General features: G+C 30.1%; 1 protein-coding gene and 1 non-coding gene across 2 annotated transcripts; both read right to left on the bottom strand.

The window, feature by feature from the left end:
* Positions 1–7,105: 7,105 nt before the first annotated feature.
* On the bottom strand, positions 7,106–8,588 carry LOC130951038 (F-box/kelch-repeat protein At1g80440). Its single transcript, XM_057879651.1, has one exon. The coding sequence runs from the start codon at positions 8,306–8,308 to the stop codon at positions 7,229–7,231; it is 1,080 nt and encodes a 359-aa protein (XP_057735634.1). The 5' UTR covers positions 8,309–8,588; the 3' UTR covers positions 7,106–7,228.
* Positions 8,589–22,407: 13,819 nt separating this feature from the next.
* LOC130952343 (small nucleolar RNA R71) lies at positions 22,408–22,511 on the bottom strand. The gene has a single exon (XR_009074524.1). It is a non-coding gene; the product is annotated as a small nucleolar RNA R71 (small nucleolar RNA).
* Positions 22,512–22,828: the final 317 nt, after the last annotated feature.

Below are 22,828 nucleotides of genomic sequence, written 5' to 3'. Positions count from 1 at the left end.
AGCTCTCTGATCTCAATCATACTCTCGAATGAAGAGACGTTTCCGTGCTCTTAGTTATATTTTTTAATGATTTAACATGGATGATCTTGAGATTGATAAATCCTAAAATTTTCAACTAAAATAAAAATTTTATTCAATCAAATGATAATAAATAATTTTATTGAATTAAATTATATTAATGTGATCATTGGATGATAAAGAATGCATGAAAAATAAATAAATAATATTTTAAGAGTATAGAAATATTAAATTGTCATTTCAATTTACTTTTTTAATCAACGATAATAAATATCTTAAATTAATTAAATTTTTATAAAATTTATACATCTAAAACTATTTCATTTTTTCAAAAATCTTTTGAAAATAAAATGGTTCAATGAGAGGTTAACTATTGAGAATTGAATATAATGTTTTTAAATTCGTATTTTCAATAAAAAGATGTACTTAGTTCTATTCATCCTAAATAATTCTATATTCACTATTACTTATCCATCTAAATAATTCTAACATTGATAGAATATTATTTTTAGATGCAAAAAATTTAAAATATATTTATTCTATTTTAAAAATTAATATTCATATTTAACTTTGAATTCCAACTAATATGACAAAAAATATTATATTTTTTTAGTTAAAAAATTAAAGTAAAATATCTATAAATATAATTTTGTGCTTTAGCTTTAGATTTTTCAAAAAAAATTGGTAAGTTAATGGAATCAAATCATATTTCTATAACATATATAAGAATGTATATTACACATAAATAAAAAAAAATTGGATATAGTAAGAACAAATACATAAATTAAAATAAAATTTAGAAAAATAAGAACCAATAAAGTATTGAAGGAAAGAAATATAAATAGAAGAGAAACAAAATTATTAGATGGAAGAGAAATAATATAATAAATTTTATATGTATATAAAAGAAGAATAAAAATAAGATATACAGTACTTTATTTTAGCAAGATTTATGAGAATAAACACATAGAATAAGAGAATAAAAAATAATAATAAAAAGAAGCTAAACATCTGAATTAATATAAAAAAATAAAAATAATAAAATAATGATAATCTATCATAATCTTAATCTTTTAATATAATTAATGAATAATAATATAATTAGTCTACCACAATATTAATATAATGTTTTAATATAATTAATTTTAATTAAATAATCAAATAAATTGAATATAAATATATCTAATCTAATAGTATAAAAAATAGTAAATTTTTTACAATTAGACATATTATATATTATTATTATTAGTGGCATATAAATATTAAAATTATATTAATACATTAATAGAAATACATTATTATAATAAAAAGTTGCAAGAATTAAAATAACTGAAATTTATTAACTTTAATTAATTAAATTAGCATAAAATAAGAAAGAGATGATTAATCAGATTAAATAAATTAAAAAATATTACTGAACAAAGTAAATATCACAATAATTATATTACTAATAAAAATAATCTATTTAATCAATTCAAATTTTTATTAAAAATAGAAAACTAAAGATTATCAATGAATAAAAATAAATAGGATATAATACATTAAAGAATAATTTTGGTAGTATAAATAATAAAATTAAATTATTATATACAATTTTTACTTTTTACCTTATTATGATTGAAGTTAACATTAACGGTAAAAAACTAATTTTAAATTGTCCCAATTTGTATTTTATAACATAATTAAAGCACCATTCATAATTTTTTATTTTGTGATTAATCAAGATTTTTTAAATTTTTTGGTTAAATCTTCTGTGTTTTATGATTGATAATTTTTTTTTACAAAATACAAATTTATGATGAGTTATTACAATCATAATTAATTAAAAAAATCAAGAAAAATTATAAAAAATCAAATAAAAGATAAAAAATAGAGTAAATAATTATTTTGAAACTAAAAATTTGTTAATTGTGCTAGAAATTCTAAAAATTTGTATCTTATTTATAATCAATTTTGTTACTCACTTTAACCTTATTATTCATTTATTGTATCTAAAAAGTATATAATGTCACACTTTATTTTCAAAAAGATGAAACTCTTCAAATACATGGATAATATATAATTTAAGAACAATAAAATAAAAAAATCTAGAATTTTATAATAGTATTTGAAATTTTCAATGACAATAATACAAAGTGTTTAAATCGACCAAATGAATTCAATAGTTATTCTTTGCACATCTTATTTAAATTTGAATCTTAAAATTTATTTTTATCTTTTTTTCTAATATAAATTATTTTTGACAAAAAATAGAGAAAAAAATTTATTAGTACAAAAAAATATCCGATCAAAAAATTATTATAAGGAGATTTATAATTAGAGAAGAAAAGAATAAAAGTATTAATAATAATTAATAAAAAGAAATGAAGCTCGTATTAAAGAATGTTAGAAAAGAAATAATAAAGTTCATATTAATAATAATAATGCTGAGGAATGATGTTCTTGCTTTAGACTTCTAACCTTTGTCTTTGTCCATTTTTTTCTGTTCTTTGCTTTTTTTTTTAAATTATCAAGTTATAAAAAAAATAAAGAACAATTCAAGAAACAAAAACAGCAAGATCGAAAACAGTAAGATCAATAGTAACTATATAAATCAAAATACATAGGAGAAAACAAACTATTATATGATATAATTAATTTGAGTATATTTCATCATTAAATAAACAAAGTTAATGCACAACAAAATTACATGTAAAGAGAAAAAAAATAAAAAAGAGTTAAAATATCCAAAGTGATAAAAAGATTATTTATAGAAGACTATAAAATAATGAGTTAAAAGAAATAAATCAGAAAACATTTTAAGAAACATGCCACGTCAACTTTATCATTAAGTGCAAAAATTCGATTTTTATATAATAGAATGAATAGAATAGATAGATATCTCATTATTCGTTATTTTAACTTATCTATTATATATTTTTTATATTTACCACTCAATATATTAAAATACAATTTATATATCTAGATAAGAATTACATAGATATTTAATTAAAAGAGCATTTAATTTTTTAAAATATAATAACAGTTTTAATTTCTTTGATTTTTCTTTTTACATTTTTTTGTGTGTTTTTTAAATAAAAGACAAGCCTATAGCAAAAATAGAAAGAGATTGTAGTATTTATTGAAGAGAGACAAAACAAATATAATTAAAATTTATACATTTAAAATGTGTTTGAACTTCGAAAAATGAGATGAGACATGAGAACCCACAAAAACTTGGATTCAATGAATCTGTTTACACTATTCAACTTAGTATTTTTTAGCTTTCTGTTTTCTTCTCATCTATTTCATATGAATTTATCAGTGCCAAACATGCATCACATAAAGTATTTTTTAACTCCATCCTAATCCATATATTATCTCTGCTAAACAAAATATAAAATGAAAAAAAGACAGTAAATAAATTAAAGTTATTATTATTTAAAGAGACAGTAAATATATTAGTAATTTTGTATTTTAAATTAATTAAGATCTAAATGAAAGATAACATTAATTTAAAAAAGTTAAATTAAAATTAACTCAAACAATGATATTTAAATTATAAAAAAATTAATTTTCATATTTTATAAAATATCATACTGACGGTAATTGTAAATATGACGCTACTTAAAATTAAATAAAGTAACACAGATAAAACAAATTAAAAAATAAAAAATAACTTAATCTTATATAAAATTTACCTATAAAATTCTGTACCAAAAAATGAATTTAATTTTAGTATATTAATAATATAAAATATTTTATATAATCATTCAATTCAATTAGATTTATCTATTTAGGTCATTATTAAAAAATAAATTTAATATACCAACATACAATTACTTTAAATTAAGCAACAATTATCAATACTATATAAGGGACACACTATTCTACTAAGAATGATTGCAATAAGAAATAATTTTCTAATTTTCTATACTAATATTAGAAAGTTTATATAATACTATATAATAATATTATCATTATCAATACTATATGATATCAAAACAAAAGAATTACCGATCAAAACAAAAAAATTATCGTGCTAATATAATATTATCAATATTATATAAATCATCTTTGTATTTATTTTTCTGTGCGTATATAATATTTAATTAACACATTAAGACATATATAATATTTTGTTAATACATATATAATATAAAGTGATTTACAAATTATTATTAATTCGTATATAATGTATAATTAAATTTAATGAATTCAATTAGAATAAACAATAAATTATTTATTTTATTTCAGACTTTATAAATGAATAAATTAATTAACTAATATAACAAATTATAATTAATGTAGTAAAATTAATTAAGTAATATATATTATAATAAATTATATTAATATTTAAATATCTAATCAAATCAATTAGCTGATATAATTAAGTCATGGTAATAAATTGTATTGAATGAGTTTAAATAATTAAATCGGGAAACACTCTCCGGAGCATGCCACGTCAGTTTTATCATTAAGTGCAGACGTCCGATTTTTATATAATAGAATAGATAGATGAAGTCTACAATTTTGGTTTCTTTATCTCTTAACTCAAAATTCAAATGTTCATGTCCAATTTCTTCTATCGTGTATGTCCAATTTTATAGTAATTGGGCTCCACTTTCTATTCTGAGTTAGAAAATTCCACCATACCGAAAAAAAAAGATTCTCTAATAACCCAGGAGTGTGATTAAACAAAAATAGCACAACCACCCAAAAAAAAAAACACATTTTCCCTTAATGAAATATCGAGAGATTGATTCTCACCTTGAGCCATAAATAAATTATAAACTCTAAACCAATTATTCTATCCATAGAGATGCTTAAAAGTCAATAAAAGATTAGTCACTATATTAATTTGAGATAGATGCTGAACCATCCAACAAAAAATAATGATATTATACCGAAAATCTATGACCATTCATTAATTTCAGCAAAATATAATATTACAATACGATTCTCATGGATGCTTCCAAATAAAAGAATTTTGTCTAGAACGTAGAAGCGGCTTCATCTTGACAAATGTGTCATTGTAAATTCTAGACATACATGACTCTCATATTTGTCTTTGCACATGCCATGACTATGAAATCCAAGTTGCGGAAAAAACGTTGCATTATTATTAATTATGATCATGTATTTAATTCCTATTTAAGTAAAACTTGTTCAATACGATAACAAAGCGCAAGTGACATTAATTTTTGAGTATATATTTATTTTGGTCTTCAAAAAATTTTATATTAGACACTTTAATCTTTAACTAAAATTAATTATTCAATTGGTCTCTAATAATTAATTCTGTGAATCACTTAGGTTTTTTACTCCGTTAATTCTAACGGAAGATAAAATAGTCCCTGACAACTCTAACAGGGGACAAAATAGTTTTTGATCTCTTCTGTTCGCAAACGACACTATTCTCTCCCAATTTTCATCATATCTCACATAACACTAACAGTCTAACACTGTAACTTCAAACTACACAATGCACACTCTATAAATTTAATGTTCACAAGAAAAAAATCCTCAACTTGTTATCAACTAATTCATACTCAGGAAACTAATGTCTATGTCTCTCAACTAGTTGTCGTCTTCGATGTATCCTATGAATCTAGACAGCAAGCTTGATTTGTTAAGACTCGTCGTCGTCGTTGCCATCTCCCTCCTCCTCTGCCCTAACATCTCCATGACTACATTGTCCACCACTCCGATCGCTTCCTTCAGCTTCTTCTCCGAACCAATATTCATTAATCGCTTCAGTTTTCATATGAGTGGCAACGGCGACATTGCCTGTTGTAATAGTTTGAATGCGAGGTCGAAGCTGTTTGCCAACTTGGACTCTGAGAAAGAAAGAATGAAGCACCCGGTGTCTATTTTAAATGAGAATTTGCATATGATGTCGAAGGAGAATCTTCTCATGATGTCCTAATGTCCAACAATCTATATTGCTTACCGGAGAGTGGACAAAGGCGTGCCCTTGGAGTAATTGTGGAACTTGGTCTTGAAAATGTCGTGGACATTGTCAGGGTTGGAGGTGATGTTATCAAAGACGTAGAAGTGGATGTTTTTGGTGGGTGAAGTGCAGAGGAGGTGGATATAACAGTCACAAAGATTTAGGAAGTGTGTGGTCCATGACATATTGAGGTAGGTGCGACACGTGTGACAATTACACCATGACTTAATCTTGGAGCTAAAGAGGAGGAAGGAAAAGATGGAAAAAAAGACTGTGAAGGTGAAGAAAGAGAGTATGAATTTTAGGGTTATGCGATATATGATAAAAGTTGGAAAAAAATAGTGTCGTTTTCGAATAAGGGGATCAAAGATCATTTTGTCCCTTGTTAGAGTTGTCAGTGATCATTTTGTCCCATGTTAGAATTTTCAGAGACCATTTTGTCTTCCGTTAGAGTTGACGGAACCAAGGACCTAAGTAACTGACGGAATTAATTATTATGAACCAATCGAGTAATTAATTTTAGTTGGAGACTAAAATGTCTGATTTAAAATTCTTTGAGAACTAAAATGGATATATACTCTTAATTTTTAAAAAGTTCACACCCTTTGTAGGGAATAACTTGATTTGCACGTTAATGTGGATCATTCATTGGTTAACATATGCTCTAAGTTACTTGAATGAAAGGTATCCATTAACAAATTCGAAAACTACTTTAATTTGATTGCTCAATTCGACAGAGACTAAAGCTAGGACATTCGTTTTTGTTGCACAGCGATCAGTGTTAATAAAAATAATATCAATAATGATAACAGTTTAATATCAATATTTAGTAACTTACAGGGAGGAACTTAGAAGTTAGAACTTAGTAGTAATTAATTATTAACATAACAAAATGTTGATTGATTCAGGTTGAGTTGAAAACAATAAAATTGAAATTGGGCTAGAACTGGCTCCCACTTAGTAGAAAAATGATCCTAGTGGCTTTGGCAGAAACCCAAATAAAGAAAAAGGAGATTTAACGAGACAAGAAAAACTGAAAAAGTGACTTGTCTCCACTGAAAGTGAAATCCAATCAGAGATAAAAAGAACACTCAAAATTATGCCAAATTCGTAACACTAATCTATAAACCGATTCATCCAATAAAAAAGGGCAAATTAAAAAGAAAAAAAAAAACAAAATTCTCTCTCATATTCACATAGGAAAGCATCTATACACTATATATATTTTCTGTAAATATAGAAAAGAAAAAGAAGACAAAAAGCAAAAAGTAAAATCTCTTAAATCTCCAAAACACAACCTGTTTGGACATGGCCCCTGAATTTTTCTGGGGTTTCAACCTTTCTCCAATTACAACTCTTCAAATCAAACACGAAACTTTCATGCGCCTCTCCGTGACCGTTGGATCCAATCAACACGGCACATCCATCCAACGCTCCAACATACGCCACGTTCCGTATCTCCACCGGCACCTTCCCCATCTTCTGCCACGTGCCACCCTGCCTCGATTTTATCTCCTCGCCGCAACACATGATCACTCTCCCGTCCACATCACCACCGTCCGTCGAGTTTCTCGGACACGTGGCGCAATCCAAAAACTCCTCCATTACTGGACCCCACTGCCACGTGGCAACGTCAAAAACCTCCGCGCTCCTTTCAAACAGACCCTGCGTTTCCGTCCGATAACCACCGACGACAGCCAGTCGCCCGTGGCGGAACAAGGCCGTGCACTCGTCGCGCTCTGCTGCCATGTCGGGCAGGGATATCCACTTATCCTCTGCCACGTCATACGCCAGCGCGGATCGCAGTGCATTTTTCTCGTCGTCGTGTCCACCGGCGACGAATACCATTCGCCGCGAGTCTGATACGCATGCAAAGAGCATGCGGGACCCACCAGGCATGTGAGTTCCCCAGCGCCACTTCGCGGTAATGAAGTTATAAATCAAAACGGAATCAGAAGCCTTCCATGTATTTGGGTCTAACCCGCCCAATAGGATAAGCTCCGACCCAACGCTAGCGACCCGACAAAACATGGGTAGCCCGGATTCAAACTCCGGTGGAGGAGGCAACTCGCTCCAGTTACCGGTTACCGGTTCGAACACGCTGAGACGGTAAACTGGGTTATATAATCGCTTTGATGAACCGGATCCGGGTTCATTATCCGGGTCACATCGTGCTTGAACCATCACGATGAGCTTCTGTGAGATGCCGGTGCGCCGGCGTTGGCGGTGAAACTCCGGCGACTCAACCTCCTCTTTCCAGTTTTTGCAAACCGATGCCACCGTTGGGAATTGTTGGTATGAGACCCGAATCAAACAGTCTCGGGCCAAGTCTTCGGGCAAACCGGAAATAAGTTCCATGATTGAATCAAAAGGTGGGAAGAAAACGAGTTGATGAAGTTTTTGGATGAATTAGCGAATACCCATTAACTGAAACCGTGGAAAGAGAGGATATTTAAGTTCAAGATTGGAACTTGGTTGAAGGAAGAAAAGTTTGTGATTCACTTGTGAAGGACGAAATGATAAGAGAGAGAAGAAGAAGAAGAGGGTTGTGTTCTGTGAAGTGAATGGGATTGAAATAGTTTTTTAAAGTTGAGATTTTTTTTCTTTGGTTGTGACGTTGAGTGATTAAAGAGAGGGATGAGCCTTTGGGATTTATAGAGGGTCGCACATGGCATGGACGTGGTTATTGATAAGCTTTGAGTGGAAAAAGCTAAGAAGTGTTCTAGAAGGATTTGAGGACCAAGCCAAAACAGTTTGAAAGAGACAAGTAAGTATGAAGGAGAAAGGAATTATTATTGAGAACTATGAATTGTCTATCCCATGCTAGCTGTTTTATAAGAAAAGTTTAGATATCTGGTTTAAATGCGTAATAAATCAAAAATAATATTTATATATTAAAATTAATTATTATATATTTTGTATATAAATATAATTTATTTTTAATATATTTTATATTTTAATACACACCTAATATAATTATTAATAAATATGATCAATTAATTATGTACAATATCTTTGTATATATAATATTTTATATCTTTTTATTGAGTTTAATTTTATATACAGAAAATATAAAAAAATTATACGATTATTCAATTAGATATGTATTTAGATAATTTAGTAGTATATTTAAAAATGTTAATTTTATTGATATGATAATATACTATTAATTGTTTATATAAAAAAAATTATATTGACCGTTTGAGAAAATTTAATTTGTATTTTTTAATAGAATAATTATAAATAAATTTGCAGACTAAAATAAATAGATTTTTGTAAATATAAAATATAATTATAAAAACATAATTTATGAGCTTGACCCTTTACTGTTTTCTTAATTTCTTTTGCATCTAGATTGTTTCCGATTTGGACAGTCCAGATTGTTGTTTGGGACTATTTATCATTTGCCTAATTCAGTTATATATGATCTAGAAGCTGTACATGTACATCTGTGCAATTAATTAACTATTAAGAGTGTGCGATAAAATCTAAGCTAAAATTGTAAGTTTCTTATATGTAGTATTAAAAGTGCGGTACAAAATTAAATTTAATCAATGAGCTGAGTTTTACTTTTTCTTTTTTTTTTGAATATAAAAGGTAATTCTGTTTTACCACCTCAATAAAATAGTTATATATGAAAATGATGATAATTGAAACTGAAGATACTCCATACAAGACATTATCAACTAATTAATATGGCAAAATTTAAATTGTGGAATCTCACACAGTGATTGGATAGCCATGGGATATGATCGTATGAGTTTCATTGTTGCGCTTAATTATTTACGTTGGACTTATCCAAAAGATCATTTGTTCCGTTTTTTATTTTTTTATTTTTTTTTCGAAGATCATCTTATTCTACACGCAAAGGAAAAATTATTGTCTTTTTTTTATTATTATTAAAATCAAATTAATTTCCAAGTTATGTTGAGTGAATATATTTTATATAAAATATTGTATTGACATATTTTATCGACCACATATGGGCATGGATCGATGATCATAGATGTATGATCTATCCTTGAATGGGATTGGGACGTGAAGGAGCGTTAGAAATTCAAGATTCCATGTGTCGTTTTGCCAACACCTAATTGGCTCTGATGTGATGGCAATGGGTCCCAATTTCAACGGTGATTTTCATAATCGTGTGGCTCCCACACTCTTCAAAGATCATCACCCTCTTCTTCTAAGTTCTAAGCACCACCTCTTTTTGCTAAACCTTCTAGAACCTTTTCAGTTTTCAAATTAAAGTAGTATTTAAAAAAGAGACCAAGACTAAAGTAGCGTTTGGTATAGAGATAGAGATTGAAAGATTGAGACTAAGAGACAAAGATTTAGAGATGGAGATTAAAATAAATTTTTAGTATTTTGTTTGGTGCAAAGTGGGAGATAGAAATTGAAACAAGAATAAAACTCTAATTTAATTTGTACAAAGAGTAAAATTGAAATTAATTAATTGAAATGAGTATATTTTAGGTATAAAATGTTATTAATGTTTTAGTCTCAGTCTCTAAAATTTTCAGTTCCCTGTGTCTCCACTTTTTGGAGGTACTGAAATTTTGAAAAATTTAAAAGACAAAGATAGAAATTTTAGTATCGGTCTCAGAACCAACAAATATGATACTAAGTTTCAGTCTTTCAATCTCTGTCCCAGTACCTTAAAACAAACGCTACCTAAAAGACTGAAGTTGAGATACTGAAATTAAAAGATAGAGACTGAAATAAGTCTTAATATTATATTTAATATAAAAGTATATAAAATTGAGTTATGTCTTAATATTTTATTTAGTTTAAAATAAATAAAAAGACTTAAATAAATAAAATTACTAAAATACTCTCACTAATTAAAAAAATTAAAAAGAACCTTACCTAGTTTTCAGTCGTTCTCCTTTTCACCAAATCTCAATAATCACACCGCTTATTTCTCCTTTTTCTTCGCTTCACTATAGATTCTACTATTTATCGCCGATTTCAATGACTTTTGCCTCCGTTAACAATAATTATACCCCTTATTCCATTATTCATCATCGATTTTACTCCCCCTCCCCCCCCACACACACTGTCATTCTCCATCGCGGCGGCACACTCTTTTTTGCATTCTGTCGTCGTCGCCCAACACCCACGCCTCTGTCTCTTGTATTTCGTCATCGTCACCCAGCACTTATCGACGATTCTTCTTTCTGTGTTGTTGTCTCCTCCTTCTTTCTTCTATTTTCTTCTCTTCTCTCTCTATTTTAATTTTGAGATATATTTGATATTATTGTTGTTGGTATTATTATTTTGGTTTTGATATTGTGTTGATATTATTGTTATTGGTAACGATGGATGCAAAGAAGAGTGAGGTAGTAGGAATGAGAGATAGGATGGAGTTGGGAGGTGAGAGATGATGGTCCTCGCATCGGCGGCGATAGGTAGAAGTGGTTGTTGAAAAACTAAACGAAGGTAAACTTGAAACTAATAATTTAGGATAAGGATATTTTAGAAAAAAATTATATGTTAAAATTTTAGTCTCCACTCCTAAAAATATCAGTTTTATATATCCTCAGTTTTTAGAAGTATTTAAATATTAAAATTTTAGTATCAATCTTTACACCAACAAATATAATATTGAGTTTCAATTTTCTAATTTTTGTCTCAATACTTAAAAAGCAAACGCTATCTAAAAATATCAATATTTTTTTTATAAATACCAGGAAGTTTTTTGTGTATTAGGGTTTTATGATTATTCATTTATTCCCCACCACAAAATGTCATCCATACACGTACACATTACCATTAATGATCTATATATGCATCTCTTTTACCTTGACGACGATATTTTTATGGATAAGAAATATTTATTATTATTATTATTATTTTATTATTATTATTATTATTATTATATTTAAAATTTTGGAGAAAATTATCATTTTGAACTATGATGGCCCTTAATTAAGTGAAAATAAAATTGACGTAAAGAAAGAAATAAATAGTTGATATATGTTTTGCCATCTAAAAAATAATGTAAAGATTCTACTATATAAAAAGTAAAATATATTTTTTGTTTTTAAAATTTATTAAAAAATTTTAAAATATTTGTTATTTTGGTTTAATTTTATTTTAAAAAATTTTGAATTGTATTAAATATATTTTTTAAGATTAAATTTTTAAAAAATTTAAAACTAATTCAGCAAAAATAACAACTTTTAAAACAAGTAAATCAGACATAATTGTCATGTATTATTATTAAATCAGTTTTAAACTCTTTAAAAATTTAGATACAAATAAAAAATTGTAGAGATAAAATTAAAATAAAATAAAATTTAAAGATATTTTTAAAATTTTTAATAAATTTTATAAACAAAATATATTTTTTTCCTAAGTGTATAATAAATAAAATGGAAAAATGAGGGAAAAAGAAATTAATAAAGATAGTATAGTTTGGTTAGAGAGGGACAGTGGTATACTGAAAAAGTGAAAATGCTCCAATAGAAACCAATTATTCTTATTCTTGTTCTTCTAATAAAATTTTTATCTTGAAGGAAAAAAATTCAATATAAGTTACATTCATCAATCATCAATTTGAAATTAGAAGAATATAATATTCTATATGTAAAGATACATTGTTCGAAATATTGCCTAATTGTAGAAGAACTAAATAACTACGAATTTACCTCTTTAATTAATGCTTAGCTAATTAAATTTTATTAATATTATGAATCATAATAATATTATAAATCCTCTACATAATGATTTTGACTTACGTAGCTTATCTTCCAATGATTATACACAACTTCTAATACTTTACGCATCAAAACATGCGTGTAATAATAAAAAATTACAATTGACTTCCCACAAAATTAAACAAAATAATAAATAAATAAATATATAGACTTTAAATTTTGCATCACATGCCAAGTTGCAGATTCATAGTTACGAAGAATAAGAACATTATCATTTAGAGTTAGTTTGGGAAGTAATAAAAGCTACTTTTTAACTTTTGGATTATAAAAAGTCACAATTTATGTGTTTGGCACTATTTTAAAAAAAAATTTAATTTTTCAAAAAGTTAATTTACAACTTTTTAAAGAAGTAGAAATATAGTCACCAAAAAAAAAAAAGAAGTAGAAATATATGACTTCTTGTTTTTCGAGAAGTCATTCTACCACTTACTTAAAAAAATTAATTTTAAAACAAAAAAAATTTACTTTCCTTCTTAATTCTGAAAAATACTGACCCTTCATCACCATCTTCACACAAGGTCTGCTAGAAGCACTGGCCTTCCACCATTATTCTCACGCAATGTTCCAAGTCTCACTATTTTTACGTAATGAAACATCTGATGGAAGTATTGATCCTTCACCACATTTTCAGGCAATATTACATCTGAACAACTTACTGCATATATTCTTTCTAATTATTTTTTTATCATTTTATCACTATTTTTTATTATTAAATTTGTATTCAAGTGTGGTATGAAATTTCAGTTTTAATTTTATTTTTTTCATATGTAATTTTATAACTTATTGTTATTTTCATAGTTAATTATAACAAGAAAAAACAACAATAAAATATACATTAACACACATTTTATATTTATTTTTTATTTTTACCTACCATATCATACACAATATTAGTGATTAGGTTATGTAAAATCAACATTCAATATTAAAAAATATTTGTTATCATGGTTATTTTAATATTCATTCTCTTTTATAAAAAAATTTATCTTTTGCGTTATTTATCCAAACGATACAACTTTAAAATAAGTACTTTTATAACTAAAAAACCAAACACAAAATAACTTATTTATAAACTGCTTTTAATAAAAGTCCTTATGTTTTAAGCTCCTTTTTCAAAAGAACTTATTTAAGTTATTTACCCAAACTGGACCTTAGTGTCTAATTTTCTTAATTTATTTTTTATAATAAATTTTAAATATTTAAATTTATTTATTTTTATATTTTTAAATTAAATATTAATTTTTTATTTTTTTATAATTTAAACATCACCTTTTAAATATCATAGCAATTACTTATTTATTATTATCCTATGAAATATGGACACTTCGTTAAGTTGTCGTGTATGTGTATTAGACACATTTATTCATTGACACTTGTTCAACATACATGTCTGATGTATGTGTTCAACTATATTTTAATAAAAAAATAAAAAAAAAAATTTCGAAATACGTTTGGATACACTTAAATACTATTACATATAAAATAAGAGTGTTCATTCTTATTTTTAATATGTATTTTTAAAATAAATTAAAAATAATATATATTATTATTTATTAAAATATAAAATATTTTAAATATTTTATATAATTAAAATAAAATATTAAAAATAATTCAAAAATTAATTTATATTTTAATAATAAAATATTATTATAATTTATCTAAAAAATATTTTATATTTTATATATATATATATATATATATATATATATATTCTCATCATATCTTATAAAATTTTAAAAATTTTATGTCGACGTATTTCGTGTTTTGTGTCGTATTTATGTCTTATATTTATATCGGTATCTGTATATCATAGTATTATTGATACAATTTGGCCAAAGTCCATATAATTTGAGTAAAGGAAAAAAGTCAAAGGTGGTGACGCGTTCTCATATAAAAAAAAAAAACTACTACTAATAATAATCAATGGTTACTAAATTCCTAAATTATTGGTGTTAAAATATACTTATTTTTATTTTATTTAACAACTTTTTTAATTATAGTTTAATTCATGTATATCTAATCCAAGACTATAACTTCAATCATATACTTCAAAAAAAGAAAAAGTTAAGAAAAGTAGTTTCACATCCGGACGCGGCTCATTACGAAAACATTATGAAAACTACAAAACAACTCACCGAAATCTTTCTATAAACTAATATATAATTTTGAGCCAAACAATTTAATGCTCAACAAATTTTAATTATAAAATTATTCTTTAAATTTTTATTTTGTTAATAAAATTATATTTCATATTAAATTATTCATCCATATGAAGAAATTAATTTGAGAATTTTAAAATTTTTAAAAATTATTTATGTTTCTATTAATTAACAACATTGATTAATTTGTCTAATTTTTTTAGTAAAATCCGGCATAAAAATTAATTTGTCTAATAAAATAAAATATTAAGAACTGTTTAGGTATTAAAATTTATTGAGAATTAAATTGTTCTATTTAAATTTTATTAGAAACTAAATTAGTATTTTACTCTTTTTTAATATATTCTAGTAATTTTTATTAAAAAAATTTGTTTGTAAAGAATAAAATTGGATGAAAAATAAATTTCGTTTCTAAATTTATAAAGAACAAGTTCGTAGCATATGATAAACACTCTTTTTTTATTTTTTTTTAATTAAATGTTTTGGAGGGGAATACACTAGTATGTGTAGTTTGAAAATTTTAAATGAAGAGGAACATGTTGAAGAAAGAATGAACTCCACCAATAGACATATATATTAATTTTAATTAAAATTAGATCAATTCAATGTGGTTGGGGTTTGGATTTTTTTTTTCAAATATGATTTTAAAAAAATATTATTTAAATAATGTTATCCAAAATTATACTAAATTGCAAAATTCTTTAAAAAAATAGTAAAAGTTCAAGACTATCATATCACTCTTCAATATAAAAAATTAAAATAGATAATTAATTATTTAGGATAATTCACATAATTAAACCAACACTCATTTAATATTACGCATATAACCCAAAATAAAAAATGTAATATGAATCGTCCAATAACAATTTTATATAAATTAAAACGGACAGGATAGATTTAGGTTTATACATAAATTGAAACAGGGTTGTTCTATTTATATGGGTTCCTAGTAAATCTAACGGAGCTATTTCGATTTATATATGCTAGTAAATCTAATAATACCGTTTGGATTTATACAAGACATGGTATCCTAGTAAATTTATGCCCACCGTTTCGATTTATGCAGTTGGAAAGTCTATGGTAATTCGAAGCAGCCTTTTCGATTTATACATGATTTCGTGCCCATTGTAATTCGAATGAGCCTAATTAGATTTACTATGAGAATCTCTATAAATATAGTTCGAATTGGAGTCATTCGAACCACATTCCATAAGCCTTTTCCACCAAATTCTCAACCTAAATACTCAAATATTTGAAAAAAATAACGTAATGGGGCATAATCTGGACCGTCTTTATTGTTTAGACGAAGTTGTCGACATGTTGGTATCATCAATGAAGAGGTTAATATATACATCTTTTTTTCAAAAATAATATTAAATAATTTATGTTAATGTTTTTTTGTTTGCTTTAATGATGGTCGTTATTAGAATTGTTAAACTAGATAGAGTGGTTATATTAGTGGCTTAATAATCTATAGAGGTTTAACCGAGAAAGTTCTAATTTGGATAGTCGTTACAAACAAGTAGAAAATATATGAGTAGTGAAGATAATGTGTAGTGAAACTTAGTTTGAGTAAGTCTAGTCATGAGAATCGATGTTGTGAATTAGGCGGTAAAAAAGAATGTTTTATTATTATTAAACTTTTTTTTATTTAGGCCCAGTTTGATGAATACATAAATTTATTTTGTGTTCGTACCCGTTAAATTATTTGGTTGTCTTTATGGCATTATTTGGATTAAGATATGCATTAGTTGATATTGTTATGTAGATATGTTTTGATGTGGTCGTAAGAGACCATTTGTTATGTTATTTATGCAGCCTCACCGATGTATCGGTAGCATGAGATGACAGCAGGGCGTGCGACTAAATGAGAGGATTGTTCCATACTTGCAAATGGTCGGTTTATACCATCTTGTAAGGTTGAACGAGGCCTGGTTTAGGTTGGACGAGCCGTTGGTGAGTGCATTCGTGGACAGATGACGTCCGGAGACGCACACGTTTCATATGCCATTCGGAGAGTGTATGATTACACTGCAGGACGTGGCATACCAGTTAGGGCTCCTGATTGATGAACAATACGTCAGTGGATGCCTGACGGAGTTTGAGCGATACATCCAGGGTAGTCGCCCAGCTTGAGTGTGGTTCCAGGAGCTACTGGGTGTAATGCCTCCTGCGAACTGCATCAACAAGTTTACAGTGTGATGCAGTTGGATGCAGGACATATTCGGAGTGATTCCTGATAACGTCGATGACACTACTGTTAGGAAGTATGCACGAGCCTATATCATGATGCCTTTAGAGACTCAGTTATTTGGCGACAAGTCCGGTACTCACCTGCACATTCGATGGCTGCCAAACGTAGCCAGGCTTGAGGACATGGGTGGGTACAGTTGGGAATCAGCTACTCTGTCATGGTTATACTGGTGCATGTGCCGCGTAGCGAACAGAAACGTTGTCAGGTTAGCCGGTTCATTGCAACTGCTTCAGTTATGGATCTTCTGCAGTTTTCTAGTTTCAGGCCCGCCGGATATGATACCTTTAGCTTCAAGCTGATGTTCTATTTATGTGCTGTCTTGCTATTTTATTTTTTGGAGTTATTTTCATTTATTGATACCGTGTGTTTGGGTTGAAGATGGTCAGGACACAACCCAAGAACGACCAAGAAGGGACCTCGAGTTGCTCATTGGAGGCTCATGATAGATCTCCTACAGACTGCGAATGTGAGTATTTTATCAAACCTAGATAGTTAGTATCTAATGTCATGTTTACAATACTACTTATCTAATGATGACATGAAATACTATCTCTGTGCACAGTTCACTTGGATGCCATATAGCTCTCACGACGTAGTTCAGGTGGTACACCCAGAGATACTTGAGCCTCGACATATGGCATTGTGGAGGAGCATGACAACGTTGATATATTTTGCTGTCATAGAGTGGCACCAGGTATATCGAGTTCTACCCCCAATTTGGTGGAGTACAGCCTCTATCACGGCCCGCAATCAACATTGACTTTCTAATGGCGAATGATGACAGAGGTGGCGATAGGTGGTTCCCATACATCTTACAGTTTTGGCACCTCCATTTGGACCAGTCGGGTGGATCATGTCCTTCGGTTTGATGTTGTTCCAAACCTAGGATTGTCACATGAGTTTTTGGATTAGTAGAACCAGCATGGCCGGAGATTCTTGTCTCCCGAGCTATTCCTCGGTGACCCCAGGATAGTTCCTATTCCGATCGAGGCGACCCAGAAAGGTCCAGGACGAGTTCCTGACATGGACCTGGTGAATAATGATCCAGATAGGCGTCGAGTTGAGCAGAGATGTCTTGTGGGGACACGGACGAGTCAGCAGGACTGAAGGTGGCTCGACGATTCGATTGTTGGAGTTGATCGCATGAGGCAGGGCCATAGAGTAGGTAGGGGTCGTGCTGGATGAGCAGGGATGGGTGGACATGACAATGATGATGGTGGTGACGAGGACAGTGGCGGAGGGGTTCATGATGGGGCTAATGGTGGGGATGATGGAAGAGATGTGGGTGGAATGGGAGGTGGACTAGGGGAGGTGAGCATGCAGGTGGTGGTAGAGGATAACTCAGTGGCTACTGGTATGGTTTTGGTAACGGTGATGATACCAGTGAGGGTGGCGGTGGAGATGGCAGAGGGCCGTTCGGTGATTACTTTGTCGGGATCCCTAGTGATGACTAGGCTGTTCAGGAGAGATAGATATGGATTAGCCCAGGTCGGTGATGAGCGGATAATTTATACACTTTTTGGTATTGTTTTTAGTATGTTTTTAGTATGATCTAGTTAGTTTTTAGTATATTTTTATTAGTTTTTAATTAAAATTCACTTTTCTGGACTTTACTATGAGTTTGTGTGTTTTTCTGTGATTTCAGGTATTTTCTGGCTGAAATTGAGGGATCTGAGCAAAAATCTGATCCAGAGACTCAAAAGGACTGCAGATGCTGTTGGATTCTGACCTCCCTGCACTCGAAGTGGATTTTCTGGAGCTACAGAAGCCCAATTGGCGCGCTCTCAACGGCGTTGGAAAGTAGACATCCTGGGCTTTCCAGCAATATATGATAGTCCATACTTTGCCCAAGATTTGATGGCCCAAACCGGCGCCCAAAGTCACCTCAAGAAATTCCAGCGTTAAACGCCGGAACTGGCACCTAATTGGGAGTTAAACGCCCAAACTGGCATAAAAGCTGGCGTTTAACTCCAAGAAGAGTCTCTACACGAAAATGCTTCACTGCTCAGCCCAAGCACACACCAAGTGGGCCCGGAAGTGGATTTTTATGTCATTTACTCACCTTTGTACACCTTAGGCTACTAGTTTTCTATAAGTAGGACCTTTTTGTATTTGAGAGACATCTTGGTAGATATCTTTGAGTTTTATGCTATCTTAGATCATTTGGGAGGCTGGCCATTCGACCATGCCTAGACCTTGTTCTTATGTATTTTCAACGGTGGAGTTTCTACACACCATAGATTAAGGTGTGGAGCTCTGCTGTACCTCGAGTATTAATGCAATTACTATTGTTCTTCTATTCAATTCCGCTTGTTCTTTGTCCAAGATATCACTTGTTCTTCAACTTGATGAAGGTGATGATCCGTGACACTCATCATCATTCTCACTCATGAACAAAGTGACTGACAACCACTCTTGTTCTACAAGCATCTGAGGCTTAGTGAATATCTCTTGGATTCTTTAACCGGAATCTTCGTGGTATAGGTGAGAACTGATGGCGGCATTCAAGAGAATCCGGAAGGTCTAACCTTGTCTGTGGTATTCTGAGTAGGATTCAATGATTGAATGACTGTGACGTGCTTCAAACTCCTAGCAGGCGGGGCGTTAGTGACAGACGCAAAAGAATCAATGGATTTTATTCCGGCCTGACCGAGAACCGACAGCTGAATTCCGCTATGCTGTGACAGAGCATATGCAATCGCTTTCACTAAGAGGATGGGAGGTAGCCATTGACAACGGTGAAACCCTACACGAGCTTGCCATGGAAAGGAGTAAGAAGGATTGGATGAAGACAGTAAGAAAGCAGAGAGACGGAAGGGAAGGCATCTTCATACGCTTATCTGAAGCTCTCACCAATGATATACATAAGTACCTCTATCTTTATCTTTATGCTTTATTCATCATCTATACCCAATTGAGTCTGCCTGACTGAGATTTACAAGGTGACCATAGCTTGCTTCATAGCAACAATCTCCGTGGGATCGACCCTTACTCACGTAAGGTATTACTTGGATGACCCAGTGCACTTGCTGGTTAGTTGTGCGAAGTTGTGTTTATGCCATGGTATTGAGCACCAAGTCTTTGGAGCCATTACCGGGGATTATTCGAATATGGACAAAGTAGTGTTCACAATTTCGTGCACCAAGTTTTTGGCGCCGTTGCCGGGGATTGTTTGTGTATGGACAACTGACGGTTCATCTTGTTGCTTAGATTAGGTATTTATTTTATTTTATCTTTTTTTCGAAATTCTTGAAGATGAATTCTAGAGTTTCATGGTGATTTGTTGAAATCTGGCTGGCTGAGAAGCCATGTCTAATCTCATTGGACCGAGGTTTCAACTTATCATCACAGAAGCTTGTTGATTTTTATCAATCTTGCTTTTGGAGCAGTGATCTGCTAAGGCTTGGCTGGCTTTTGGCCATGTCTAGTGTTTTGGACCGAAGCTTTCTTTGAAAGCTTGGCTGGCTGTGAAGCCATGTCTAATTCCTGGACCGGAGTCTTAGACTAGCATTGCACTGATTCCTGGAATTCTCATTAAGAATTTTGATATCTTTTTCCACTTAATTTTCGAAAAGCACAAAAAAATTTCACAAAATCATAAAAACCAAAAATATTTGATGTTTCTTGCTTAAGTCTAGTGTCTCATCTTAAGTTTGGTGTCAATTGCATGCATTCATTCATGTGTCTTAAGGATCTTCAAGTAATTCTTGATGATTTCTTACTCTGATCTTTGAATTCTCTTGACTTGAGTGTTTATGTGTCTCATTTGCATTCTTATTAGTGTCAGTAGTATACAAACTGCTAAGTTTAGTGTCTTGCATGCATTGTTATTTGATTCTTGTTGCATTTTGATTATTAAAAATCCAAAAATATTTTTAATTTGTGTCCTTTCAAGTCAATAATACAAAGAATTGAAGATTCAGAACATACTGCAGAGGAATTACACAGAAAAAGCTGAGCATTCAAAAATGCCCAGTGAAGAAGACAGACTGGCGTTTAAACGCCAGCCAGGGTACCTGGTTGGGCGTTTAACGCCCAAAGAGGTAGCATTTTGGGCGTTAAACGCCAGAATGTATACCATTCTGGGCGTTTAACGCCAGGATGGTGCAAGGGGGAAGATTTTGTTTTTCAAATCAAATTTTTTCAAAGTTTTTCAAAATCAAATCTTTTTCAAATCATATCTTTTCAATCAAATGTTTTCAAAATCAATTTCTTTCCTTTTTCAAAGATACTTACTAACAATTAATGATTTGATTGAACATCTCAAATTTGTTGCCTTTTCTGTTGAGAAAGGTTTAATGTTTGAATCATATCTTTTCTTGTTAGGCAAGTCATTAATTTTCAAAATCAAATCTTTTAAAAATTGTTTTCAAAACATATCTTTTAAAATTGTTTTCTAATAAAATCTTTTCAATCATGTCCTTTTAATCACATCTTTTTTAAAATAAGTTTTCAATCAAATCTTTCTAACTTCTAATTTCAAAATCTTTTTCAAAAATCACTTGATTTCTTTTCACTTTGAATTTTCGAAAATTATCAATCAATTTTTCAAAATGTTTTTGACATCTTTTTAATTAATTTTCGAAAATTCTCTTCCTTCCTCCCACATCCTTCTATTTATGGAGTACTACTCCTTCTTAATGCACAAGTCAAACTTTATCTAATCAAGTTCGAATTCTCCTTCTTCTTTCTTCTATTTTTCTTTTCCTCTGACACCTCAAGGAATCTCTATACTGTGACATAGAGGATTCCATATTTTCTTGTTCTCTTCTCTTTCATATGAGCAGGAACAAAGACAAAGGCATTCTTGTTGAAGCTGATCCTGAACCTGAGAGGACCTTGAAGAGAAAGCTAAGAGAAGCCAAAGCACAACTCTCTTTAGAGGACCTGACCGAATTCTTCAAAGAAGAAGAACCTATGGCAGCAGAAAACAACAACAATGCAAACAATGCAAGGAAGGTGCTGGGTGACTTTACTGCACCTACTCCCAATTTCTATGGGAGAAGCATCTCTATCCCTGCCATTGGAGCAAACAACTTTGAGCTTAAGCCTCAATTAGTTTCTCTAATGCAACAGAATTGCAAGTTTCATGGACTTCCAATGGAAGATCCTCATCAGTTTTTAGCTGAGTTCTTGCAAATCTGTGACACAGTCAAGACTAATGGGGTTGACCCTGAGGTCTACAGACTGATGCTATTCCCTTTTGCTGTAAGAGACAGAGCTAGAATATGGTTGGACTCTCAACCTAAAGATAGCCTGGACTCTTGGGAAAAGCTAGTCAATGCCTTCTTGGCAAAGTTCTTTCCACCTCAAAAATGGAGTAAGCTTAGAGTGGAAGTCCAAACCTTCAGACAGAAGGATGGAGAATCCCTCTATGAAGCTTGGGAAAGATACAAACAATTGATCAGAAAATGTCCATCTGACATGCTTTCTGAATGGAGCATCATAGGTATTTTCTATGATGGTCTCTCTGAACTATCCAAGATGTCTTTGGATAGCTCTGCTGGAGGATCTCTTCATCTGAAGAAGACGCCTACAGAAGCTCAAGAGCTAATTGAAATGGTTGCAAATAACCAATTCATGTACACTTCTGAAAGGAATCCTGTGAACAATGGGACAAGTCAGAAGAAAGGAGTTCTTGAGATTGATGCTCTGAATGCCATACTGGCTCAGAACAAGATATTGACTCAACAAGTCAATTTGATTTCTCAAAGTCTGTCTGGAATGCAAAATGCACCAGGCA

The sequence above is a fragment of the Arachis stenosperma genome, chromosome 9 (genome assembly GCF_014773155.1).
Source record: "Arachis stenosperma cultivar V10309 chromosome 9, arast.V10309.gnm1.PFL2, whole genome shotgun sequence".
Lineage (NCBI taxonomy): Eukaryota > Viridiplantae > Streptophyta > Magnoliopsida > Fabales > Fabaceae > Arachis > Arachis stenosperma.
Note: the sequence above shows the minus strand (reverse complement) of the source record. Positions and strands in the feature narration are given on the sequence as shown.